This window comes from Salvelinus sp. IW2-2015, linkage group LG23 (assembly GCF_002910315.2).
Source record: "Salvelinus sp. IW2-2015 linkage group LG23, ASM291031v2, whole genome shotgun sequence".
Taxonomy (NCBI): Eukaryota; Metazoa; Chordata; class Actinopteri; order Salmoniformes; family Salmonidae; genus Salvelinus; species Salvelinus sp. IW2-2015.
The window spans coordinates 26,248,026-26,260,147 of NC_036863.1; the positions used below are offsets into that span (position 1 = coordinate 26,248,026).

General features: G+C 42.7%; 1 protein-coding gene across 1 annotated transcript in view; it reads right to left on the reverse strand.

Annotated features, from left to right (window-relative positions):
- Positions 1-2,827: 2,827 nt before the first annotated feature.
- LOC111950051 (calmodulin regulator protein PCP4-like) overlaps positions 2,828-12,122 on the reverse strand; it is a 34,063-nt gene continuing 24,768 nt past the window's right edge. The window contains exons 2-3 of the mRNA XM_023967382.2: positions 11,262-11,310; positions 2,828-3,986 (exon numbers count right to left, since the gene is read on the reverse strand). Of these exons, the coding sequence (XP_023823150.1) occupies positions 3,847-3,986; positions 11,262-11,310 (189 nt within the window). The 3' untranslated portion in view covers positions 2,828-3,846. The remainder of the gene's footprint in view (positions 3,987-11,261; positions 11,311-12,122) is intronic.

Below are 12,122 nucleotides of genomic sequence, written 5' to 3' on the forward strand. Positions count from 1 at the left end.
AGCATCAAAAAGTTAACCGTCCATGCACACACCTTACCTATCAAGCTGACTTCATCTCTCAACACGTTCTGCCCATCCCAAGTCCTATATGATATAGTTTTGTTTTTAAGATACACTACATGACCAAAAATATGCTGACACCTGCTCGTTCAACATCTCATTACAAAATCATGGGCATTTGCTACTATGACAACCTTCACTGTTCTGGGAAGGATTTCCACTAGATGTTGGAACATTGCTGCGGGGTCTTGCTTTCATTCAGCCACAAGAGCATTAGTGAGGTCGGGCACTGATGTTGGGGAATTAGGCCTGGCTCGCAGTCGGTGTTCAAATTCATCCTAAAGGTGTTCGATGGGATTGAGGTCAGGGCTCTGTGCCGGCCAGTCAAGATATTCCACACCAATCTCAACAAACAATTTCTGTATGGACCTCGCTTTGTGCACGGGGGCATTATCYTGCTGAAACAGGAAAGGGCCTTCCCCAAACTGTTGCCACAAAGTTGGAAGCACAGAATCGTCTAGAATGTCATTGTATGCTGTAGCATWAAAAATTCCCTTTACTGGAACTAAGGGGCCTCTACCGAACCATGAAAAACAGCCCCAGACCATTATTAATCCTCCACCAAACTTTACTGGCGCAACTATGCATTCAGCAGTTAGCGTTCTCCTGCCATCCGCCAAACCCAGATTGTCCGTTGGACTGCCAGATGGTGAAGCGTGATTCATCACTCCAGAGTACGAGTTTCCACTGCTCCAGAGTCCAATGGCGGTGAGCTTTACACCACTACAACCGACGCATGGCATTGCGCATGGTGATCTTATACTTGTGTACGGCTGCTTGGCCATGGAAACCCATTTCATGAAGCTCCTGATGAACAGTTCTTGTGCTGATGTTGCTTCCAGAGGTAGTTTGGAACTCGGTGTTGCAACCGTGGACAGGCGATTTTTACACACTACACGCATCAGCACTCGGTGGTCCCATTCTGAGAGCTTCATGGCTGAGCCGTTGTTGTTCCTAGACGTTTCAACTTCACAATAACAGCACTTACAGTTGACTGGGGCAGCTTTAGCAGGGCAGAAATTTGACGAACTGACTTGTTGGAATGTTGGCATCCTATGACTGTGCTACGTTGAAAGTCATTGAGCTGTTCAGTAAGGCCATTCTACTGCCAATGTCTGTCTATGAGGATGTCATGGCTGTGTGCTTTATTTTATAAACCTGCCAGCAAAGGGTGTGGTAGAAATAGCTGAACCCGCTAATTTGAAGGGGTGTCCACATACTTCAGAAAGTATTCGGACCCCTTCAGTTTTTCCACATTTTGTTACGTTACACCCTTATTCTAAAATTGATTAAATAAAAAAAGGTTTGAAAGGTTTGCAAATGTATTGCAAATAATAAACTGAAATACCTTATTGACATAAGTATTCAGACCCTTTGCTATGAGACTCGGAATTGAGCTCAGGTGCATCCTGTTCCAATTGTTCATCCTTGAGATGTTTATACAACTTCCTTGGAGTCCACCTGTGATAAATTCAATTGATTGGACATGATTTGGAAAGGCACACACCTGTTAATATTAGGTCCAACAGTTGACAATGCAGTCCATAGAGCTCTGAGACAGTACTTTGTCGAGGCACAGATCTGGGGAAGGGTACCAAAACATTTCTGCAGTATTGAAGGTCCCCAAGAACCCAGTGTCTTCCATCATCTTTAAATGGAAGAAGTTTGGAACAACCAAGACTCTTCTTAGAGCTGGCTGCCTGGCCAAACAGAGCAATCAGGGGAGAAGGGCCTTGGTCAGGGAGGTGACCAAGAACCCGATGGTCACTCTAACAGAGCTCCAGAGTTCGTCTGTGGAGATGGGAGAACTTTCCAGAACAGCTCTGCAGCACTCCACCAATCAGGCCAATATAGTAGAGCGACCAGACGGAAGCCACTCCTCAGTAATTACCACATGACAGCCCGTTTGGAGTTTGCCAAAAGGATCAGGATCGAGGGAAAGATGATCAGAGCAAAGTACAGAGAGATCCTTGATGAAAACCTGCTCCAGAGCACTCAGGACCTCAGACTGGGGTGAAGGTTCACCTTCCAACAGGACAACGACCCTAAGCACACAGTGAAGACAACGCAGGAATGGCTTCGGGACAAGTCTCTGAATGCCCTTGAGTGACCCAGCCAGAGCCTAGACTTGAAGCCGATCGAACATCTCTGGAGAGACCTGAAAATGGCTGTGAAGCGACGCTCCCCATCCAACCTGACAGAGCTTGAGAGGATCTGCAGAGAATGGGAGAAATTCCCCAAATACAGGTGTGCCAAGCTTGTAGTGTCATACCCAAGAACACTCAAGGCTGTAATCGCTGCCAAATGTGCTTCAACAAAGTACTGAGTAAAGGGTCTGAATACTTATGTCAATGTGATATTTCAGTTATTATTATATATATATTTTTTGCAATAATTTCAAAAAATCTGTTTTTGCTTTGTCATTATGGGGTATTGTGTGTAGATACATTTTAGAATGATGCTGTTACGTAACAAAATGCGGGACAAGTGATGGGGTGTGAATACTTTCCGAATGCTCTGTATATAGTGTACTTTAAAAGTAATTTGAATTTACGTAAGGTCCTAAATCATTTAAAACATGCCTCTCATCTTATCTGGTATTATCTTATCTTACCATAAGGACATGTTGAAAATCCTTTTTTATTCTACAACCGAGTGATRCCAAAAACTCCCAGACACCACATAATCAAACATAACAATAATTAATAGCATGTTAATATGGGACCATAAACAAACACAATATTAAGAAATAACTTCTGACACAATGTTTACCTCTTTGGGATATTTATTAAGTATATATTATTTGAAGGTGTCTACTGAAGGATGATGGTATTGTACAGTATATTCTACTCATTTGGTTTTGAGCAATGACTTCAAAGGAAACAATGGGGAGTCAAATCACAAGATCAATAGAAACACAATCAAAAACAACAATGGTAAAAAAAAGTCAAAAACAGAACAAAAAAAATATTCTATTGACGTTGATGTTAAAGGGAAGCAAGGAAGAAAGAAAAGATCCACAATTTTCACATGAATAATGGAATAAGCCCTAGATTTAGTTGCCAAGTTGCAGAGAGATATCGGAGACATTGGAAAGCAAATTAGACCCATTGATTCAATTCTAAATGCTTCAGTCATAAGGTATGAAAGACAATTGGCGCTGCGCTAGCTGGGAGGGATCAAACAAAACAAGCTGTATTGTCTGGAAACACTCCACAGCGAGAGGTAAACATTAACAGACCTCCTAGGACAATAAAATCTTTCGATTTATGATGCCATAGCTGAAAAGAATGCCAATGCAATCATGACTGGAATCTGACGATCAATCATCACGAATACACGTTCCTCCTGAGGGTGATAAAACCCTAGTTCCAGTTCCTTAATTGCTTTACGAGCGAACCTACTTATTAAGCAGCTTTTTACTGTTCAAATGTGTATATTATAGCATATATGACATGAGAAATGAGAGTACTACTGAGGGTTTGGACTGCTAGAGCAACTGGACAATATAGAGAGTATAACAGTATCAATAAAACACGAAAAAAGCAAAATCATAGGAAAGATCAAGATATATCCAGAACTTAATCATAATTTATGGACACAGCAATTAATAATAAGTTACACATAATAATTTCACAAAGATATCAGTGATCCCTTGATTCTTTAACCCCACCCCCACCGTTGAGTCCATAACAATGTGGTTTGATTGACATGCAAGACCAAGCTCCCAATTGGTGCAGTCCCAGCTTATAGGAGACAGAGCTGCCTGGCCCTGTCCTGCCCACTCTAGGACTTCACTTCCTGCTTCTTCTTGCTCTGGAACTTCCTGAACTGTGATTGGATCGCCACAGCAGCCTTCTCCGTCTCAGGGGCCTTCATGTCGATGTCCGCAAAGTCCTCCTCAGGAGCATCCTTCTTGGAGTCATCTGTAGGAAGGGAGGAAAGATGGTGAGAGACTACGACAGAAAATCAATTCAAATAAAATTGTATTGTCACATGCGCCGAATACAACAGGTGTAAACCTTACCGTGAAATGCTTACTTACAAGCCCTTAACCAACAATGCAGTTCAAGAAATAGAGTTAAGAAAATATTTACTAGATAAACTAAAGTTTTCAAAAATGAACACAAGAAAATTACATAACAATAATGAGGCTATATATAGGGGGTACCGGTACTGAGTCAGTGTGCGGGGGTACAAGTTAGTCGAGGTAATTTGTAAAGTGACTATGTATAGATAATGAACAGTGAGTAGCAGCAGTGTAAAAACAAGGAGGGGGGGATCAATGTAAATAGTCTGGGTTGCCATTAATTGTTCAGCAGTCTTATGGCTTGGGGGTAGAAGCTGTTAAGGAGCCTTTTGGTCCTAGACTTGGTGCTCTGGTACCGCTTGCCGTGCGGTAGCAGAGAGAACAGTCAATGACTTGGGTAACTGGATTCTGACAATCTTTTGGGCCTTCCTCTGACACTGCCTAGTATAGAGGTCCTGGATGTCAGGAAGCTTGGCAGCAATGATGTACTGGACCGTACGCACTACCCTCTGTAGCGCCTTACAGTCAGATGCCGAGCAGTTAACATACCAGGCAGTGATGGAACCGGCCAGGATGCTTCGATGGTGCAGCTGTAGAACTTTGAGGATCTGGGGACCCATGCCAAATCTTGCAGGGGAAAAGGTGGTGTCATGCCCTCTTCACAACTGTCCTGTTGTATTTGGACCATGACAGTTTGTTGGTGATGTGGACACCAAGAATCTTGAAACTCTCGACCCGCTCCACTTCAGCCCTGTCGATGTTAATGGGGGCCTGTTTGGCCCTCCTTTTCCAATAGTCCACGATCAGCTCCTTTGTCTTGCTCAAATTAAGGGAGAGGTTGTTGTCCTGGCACCACACTGCCAGGTCTCTGACCTCCTCTCTATAGGCTGCCTCATCGTTGTCGTTGATCAGGCCTACCACTGTTGTGTCGTCAGCAAACTTAATGATGGTGTTGGAGTCGTGCTTGGCCATGCAGTCGTGGGTGAACAGGGAGAATAGGAGGGTATTTTTTATGTATTATTWTTTTTTTCACCTTTATTTAAACAGGTAGGCCAGTTGAGAACAAGTTCTCATTTACAACTGCGACCTGGCCAAGATAAAGCAAAGCAGTGCGACACGGACAACAACACAGAGTTACACATGGAATAAACAAACGTACAGTCAATACACAATAGAAAAGTCTATATACACTGTGTGCAAATGAAGTGAGATTAGAGAGGTAAGGCAATAAATAGGCCATAGTGGCGAAATAATTACAATTTAGCAATTAAACACTGGAGTGATAGATGTGCAGAAGATGAATGTTCAAGTAGAGATAATGGGGTGCAAAGGGGCAAAAAATATATATCAATGTGGGGATGAGGTAGTTGGGTGGGCTATGTACAGGTGCAATGATCTGTAAGCTGCCCTGACAACTGATGCTTAAAGTTAGGGAAGGAGATATGAGTTTCCAGCTTCTGTGATTTTTGCAATTTGTTCCAGTCATTGGCAGCAGAGAACTGGAAGGAAAGGCGGCCAAAGTAGGAATTGGCTTTGGGAGTGACCAGGGAAATATACCTGCTGGAGCGCGTGCTACGGGTGGGTGTTGCTATGGTGACCAGTGAGCTGAGCTAAGGCGGGGCTTTACCGAGCAAAGACTTAGAGGACCTGGAGCCAGTGGGTTTGGCGACGAATATGAAGTGAGGGCCAGRCAATGAGAGCATACAGGTCTCAGTGGTGGGTAGTATATGGGGCTTTGGTGAGAAAACAAATGGCACTGTGATAGACTGCATCCAATTTGCTGAGTAGAGGCTATTTTGTAAATGACATCGCCGAAGTCGAGGACCGGTAGGATAGTCAGTTTTACGAGGTTATGTTTGGCAGCATGAGTGAAGGATGCTTTGTTGCGAAATAGGAAGCTGATTCTAGATTTAATTTTGGATTGGAGATGCTTAATGTGAGTCTGGAAGGAGCGTTTACAGTCTAACCAGACACCTAGGTATTTGTAGATGTCCACATATTCTAGGTCAGAACCGTCCAGAGTAGTGATGCTAGCAGGTGCGGGCAGTGATCAGTTGAATAGCATGCATTTAGTTTTACTTGCATCTAAGAGCAGTTGGAGGCCACGAAAGGAGTGTTGTATGTTATTGAAGCTTGTTTGGAGGTTTGTTAACACAGTGTCCAAAGAAGGGCCAGAAGTATACAGAATGGTGTTGTCTGCGTAGAGGTGGATCAGAGAATCACCAGCAGCAAGAGCGACATCATTGATGTATACAGAGAAAAAGAGTCGGCCAGCGAATTGAACCCTGTGGCACCCCCATAGAGGCTGCCAGATGTCCGGACAACAGGCCCTCCGATTTGACACAATGAACTCTGTCTGAGAAGTAGTTGGTGAACCAGGCGAGGCAGTCATTTGACAAACCAAGGCTGTTGAGTCTGCCAATAAGAATGCGGTGATTGACCGAGTCGAAAGCCTTGGCCAAGTCAATGAATACGACTGCACAGTATTGTCGATGGCGGTTATGATATTGTTTAGGATTAAGCACCCCTGAGGGGCCCCAGTGTTGAAGATCAGTGTGGCAGATGTGTTGTTGCCTACCCTTACCACCTGGCGGCGGCCCATCAGGAAGTCCAGGATCCAGATGCAGAGGGAGGTGTTTAGTCCCAGGGTCCTTAGCTTAGTGATGAGCTTTGTGGGCAGTATGGTGTTGAATGCTGCGCTGTAGTCAATGAACAGCATTCTCACATAGGTGTTCCTTTTGTCCAGGTGGGAAAGGGCAGTGTGGAGCGCGATTGAGATTGCGTCACCTGTGGATCTGTTGGGGCGGAATGCAAATTGGAGTGGGTCTAGGGTTTCCATAATGATGGTGTTGATGTGAGCCATGACCAGTTTTTCAAAGCACTTCATGGCTACAGACGTGAGTGCTACAGGGCTGTAATCATTTAGGCAGGTTACCTTCGCTTTCTTGGGCACAGGGACAATGGTGGTCTGCTCGAAACATGTAAGTATTACAGACTCGGACAGGGAGAGATTGAAAAGGTCAGTGAAGACACTTGCCAGTTGGTCCGCACATGCTTTGAGTACACGACTTGGTAATCAGTCTGGCCCGCACTTTGTGAATGCTCACATCGGCTAGGGAGAGCGTAATCACACAGTCATCCGGAACAGCTGGTGCTCTCATGCATACTTTAGTGTTGCTTCCTTAAAGCGAGCATAAAAGGCATTTACCTCATCTGGTAGGCTTGTGTCACTTGGCAGCTCGTGGCTGGGTTTCCCTTTGATGTACAGAATATTTTTCAAGCCCTGCCACATCAACGAGCGTCAGAGCCAGTGTAGTAGAATTCAATCTTAGTCCAGTATTGGCGATTTGCCTGTTTGATGGTTTTTCTGAAGCCATAGTGGGATTTCTTGTAAGCTCCTTGAAAGTGGCAGTTCTAGCCTTGAGCTCGGTGTGGATGTTCCCTGTAATCCATGGCTTCTGGTTGGGAAATGTACGTACGGTCACTGTGGGGATGACGTCGTCGATGCACTTGATGAAGCCAGTGACTGAGGTGGTATACTCCTTAATGCCATTGGATGAATCCCGGAACATATTCCAGTCTGTGCTAGCAAAACAGCCCTGTAGGGTAGCATCCGTGTCATCTGACCACTTCCGTAATGAGCGAGTCACTGGTACTTCCTGCTTTTGTTTTTGCTTGTAAGCAGGAATCAGGAGAATAGAATTATGGTCAGAAGTGTCTCATTTAGGGCGAGGGAGAGCTTTGTATGCGTCCCTCGTCTTACCAGACGTAGCTGCTCTGTCCTGCCAATGCACAGAGAAACCAGCCAGCTCTATATTGTCCATGTCGTCGTTCAGCCACGTCTCGTTGAAACATAAGATATTACAGTTTTTAATGTCCCGTTGGTAGGATAGTCTTAATCATAGATAGTCCAGTTTTTTCCCCAATGATTGCACGTTGGCCAATAATATGGCGGGTAGTGGTGGTTTACCTAATCCTCAGTGAGTTCTTACATGGCACCCTGACCTCCTCCCCCTTTTCCTCCGTCTTTTCTTCACGCTGATGGCGGGGATTTGGGCCTTGTCTCGACAAGGCAGTATATCCTTCTCGTTTTACTCATTAAAGTAAAAAACTTTGTCCAGTTCGAGTTGAGTAATCGCTGTTCTAATGTTCAGAAGTGCTTTTCGGTCCAAAGAGACAGTAGCAGCAACATTATGTACAAAATTAGTTTTCAAACAATGCCAAAAAACAAACACAATAGGACAGTTGGTAAGGAGCCCGTAAACGTCAGCCTTCCCCTCCGGCACCGTTACAGCATAGAGCAACTGGGGAGTCAAACTGAATGGGTGTGTCTACCACAATTGGGGTCACTCCATTTCATCCTTGCATCATTTTTTTTTTACAGTTTTCAATTCATGAATTGACTGACATGTTTTTATAAATGGAATTAACTTCACCTCTGGCGTGCACTATTAGTCTTCCTATGAAAGAAACTTAAGACCTGTATCACCAACAGTAAGAATCAGTATCACCAACKGTATTCTGCTGCCTCCCTTAGAACAATGTAGATTATCCCAAGATGTCTGCGAACAGTAGAGCTATCTTATAGTCTGGTGAGGAGGAGGAGTTTTCCGTGTCTGAAATAGACTTCACCATTCATTTTATGGATTCAGGTTCACTCAAACATCGTTTTAAGCATTGTTTTACTATTGACAGTTACAGCTAATTTCAGGATTGTATATCGATTCCCTCTCCTTAAATATTTATCTTTGTTTCATGTAGTTATACAATCAAGAACTAAGAAATTCACTGGAAAGAAACCAGAAAATGATTGATTGATTTGGTGAAAAGTCATGACTGGTTCGAGCTATCGGTCATGTCGTAACAAAACGGTGGCGATGGATATCATTGCTACTTAACACCGATCCAAGTTCAGTTTTGAGATTCATTGGCTTAGGGTTAGCTGGAAGCTTCTGACTGGTCTTAGAAATGTGACCTCTCCCCGCTTGGCTCGATGGGATATGTAGTGATATTGCCAACACAGCCAGATATGTACACAGTCTTGTAACCTTAACCTTTTTTAAATTGACTATCATATTTGTTTATAAAAGCTGACTTTATTAGTAAAATTAGTAATTCAAGAATGTCACAAGTTAATTGACACGAGAAAACAGCAACTCTACAGAGTGCCAATGGCTACAATGAATGGCAGCGTTCCTCCTCGTCACCAGCGGAGCGCATCGGCCATATCCCCAGTGAGTGCGCGTCCTTGGATCAGTACCACTGGAAAGTTTTTTGGGGTGACAATAATTTCCTCCTCCAGGCTAGATGGGCTCCCGAGTGGTGCAGTGGTCTAAGGCACTGCATCATCTTTCCCACTGGGCACAGACGTCAAGTCAACGACTATTCCATGTTGGTTCAATGTAATTTCATTGAAATGACGTTGATTCAACCAGTGTGTGCCCAGTGGGTTGGTTGTCAGTGTCAGCAGAGTAGGCTTCTAATTTGTATCATATTAAAAAATATGTTGCTTATGTCTCCAGTCATATAGCCTAAAATGGATGTCGGCATTTGAAGTCGTCCCTGTTGTGACTTGATAGCGTGTATTATGCATCTATTTCACGCTGCACTGTATGCACCATTCCACAAGTAAATTAGTCAATTTATGATGAAGTTAAGTAGTGGTTGACATTGTATATGCTGTTCCACAGACTTTTAAACCTATGGCTGGAGTCATTATTTGTATTTTTTTTTCTTGTTTGTTTTCGTTGTTTTGTTTGAGTTGTGTAGAAATGCAGTAATTGAGCTTCAATCCTTGCAATTCACATCCCACTTTGCCATAGCCTAAGTTTAGCTGAACTGATGCCACTGGTTGGAGCTGGTGACTGAGATTTATGCTGCTCAGGGACACTGGAACAATGATTGATGAAGGTCTAGTCTCAGAACACCTAGGTGAGAGCATTCAGTATAGAGGGGTATAGCTGCAATCCAGACTACATGAAATCCTCACTACCACATATATAATCCACCAAATTTGATCTAACTTGCAATGGACTACCATAAAACATAGTCAATGTAAATCACTATGGTAAATGTATTGTACATGTGTTCAATCAACTTAAATTTAGGCATTGAAATATGACCATAGTGGGACAATTCTAGTTGCTTAGGTCACRAAAACATTTAAACGGTTAAAACAAAGAAAGTAGAACTTGACAAATGCCAAATAAATGTACTTCACACCTCAATCAAAGTCACACATTCAATTGACTACAACTATGGTAACTGGATAGATTATTCAATCATTAAAGACACTTGGGGCACAGCTGATGGATAGTATGTATGGGACTTCACATACAGTTTATTTATTTCTTTGGAATTTTTCAACCCTATACTCCTATCAGAAAGTTATATATAATATGTATATATATAATATATATATATATGTCAAAAAACAGCAAAAATGTCCAAAAAGATGTATAATATATATATGACTAAATGAATCACATTTATCTAATCTACATTATTGTACATTATTGTAAACATTATTGTAAACTTAAACTTCAGAGGTAATGAGAAAAATGTAAATGATTTGGTCCAAAATCTATTTGAAGTGTGACTTTCAATTCAATTTCTCATCTAGTCACATTCGCTTTACCCGTATAGCTGAATTCTACATTTAATGTCATTTCTGGATATCAGAGTATCCTGCCAAGTATCCTGCAAGCCTAATTTTGCGGTCTCTAACTCCAGGGATTTGAATTACATTATCATGACAACAATACCATGCCCTAGTTTTGACAGTAGTTATTTCTGTGAATCCCAGGCTTGAATGTGCCCACGGTAGATCGAAAGACTTTATTTATTATTTAATTATGGCGTCTTTTCTTTCATTAAAAAACACAAAAGAGAGCTAGTCAAGACATTATCTGTCAAGTTCTGAGAAATCTCTGCTTCTCAGTTTTTGCTGTTTTTGGACATTAAGTTCTCCATGAGTAGAAGTGGAGACTGTGGACTCTCACTCAATGTGTTCATATGTACCAACATGGATGGAGTTTTCAGTCATGAATTTCACAAGACAATTTTTGAAAGCAGGATAGTAGTTATACAGTACAGTAGGTCTACGTGGTGTATGGTTGTACAGTATGTTGTGTATTTTGTCATATTTGTCCTATATAAATCCTTTACCCACCTTGTCCAGAAGGTTTGCTGTTTCCACTCATGGCTCCAGATCCTTGTCTCTGCAAAGAAAAATAAAGAAAGTGATCAATATTCCTCCTTCAATACTTTACATAAAGGGCAAAGRTTTGAAGTAGACCAGTAGCCAGAAGGTAGCTGGTTCAAAAGTGGGAATTGAACACATACATGCATACATGTGCGAGCTTCAACTACCGTACATGAGAAAGAGTGTGTTCTACAGTAGCAGCTGAGCAGCAGAAACTTCTGCTCTGTGGAGAAACACCCTCCCCATCCTGCACATCACTACCTGAATTATTAATCCATGGCTTTCAATGAATTTCAAACACAGCAGCTCAGCTTTGATGTTAGGCAGGCTGCTGAGGAGAGAAAACACAACAAATTTCCTCAGTTCCCGTATAGAAGCCAGAGGAAGGAAAACTAATTTCGAGGCTTTGCCATCTGTCTCACTGTTAGTGTGGGGAAAAAATCACAAAGATTCACTGGGGTGTTGAGATAGCTTCCTTGTTGGGTCTCATCTGTCTGTGTTATATTCTGTCACATGGTCTGAGATTGATACTGTGGCTCACCATAGGCTACTACCACCCTATGGTGATGCTACTAACACCCCCCCTACTCTCTCAATCTCTTGTCCTTTCCCCCTCACTCCATTTCTACCTCTGTTTTCCTCCCCCCCTTCTTTCTCTCTCCACGTTTCTATCTTCCAGTCTCTTCCTGTCTGTAACATGAGCTGCTCAGTTTTGAACGATATRGCGAATAACTGCAAAAATGTTGCTAAGGCTCTCCACTTTCTGGAGGACCGAATTTTGAAATCAGTGGAATGCCCAGTGGAAGCGGAGTATGATAGCTAAGGAGA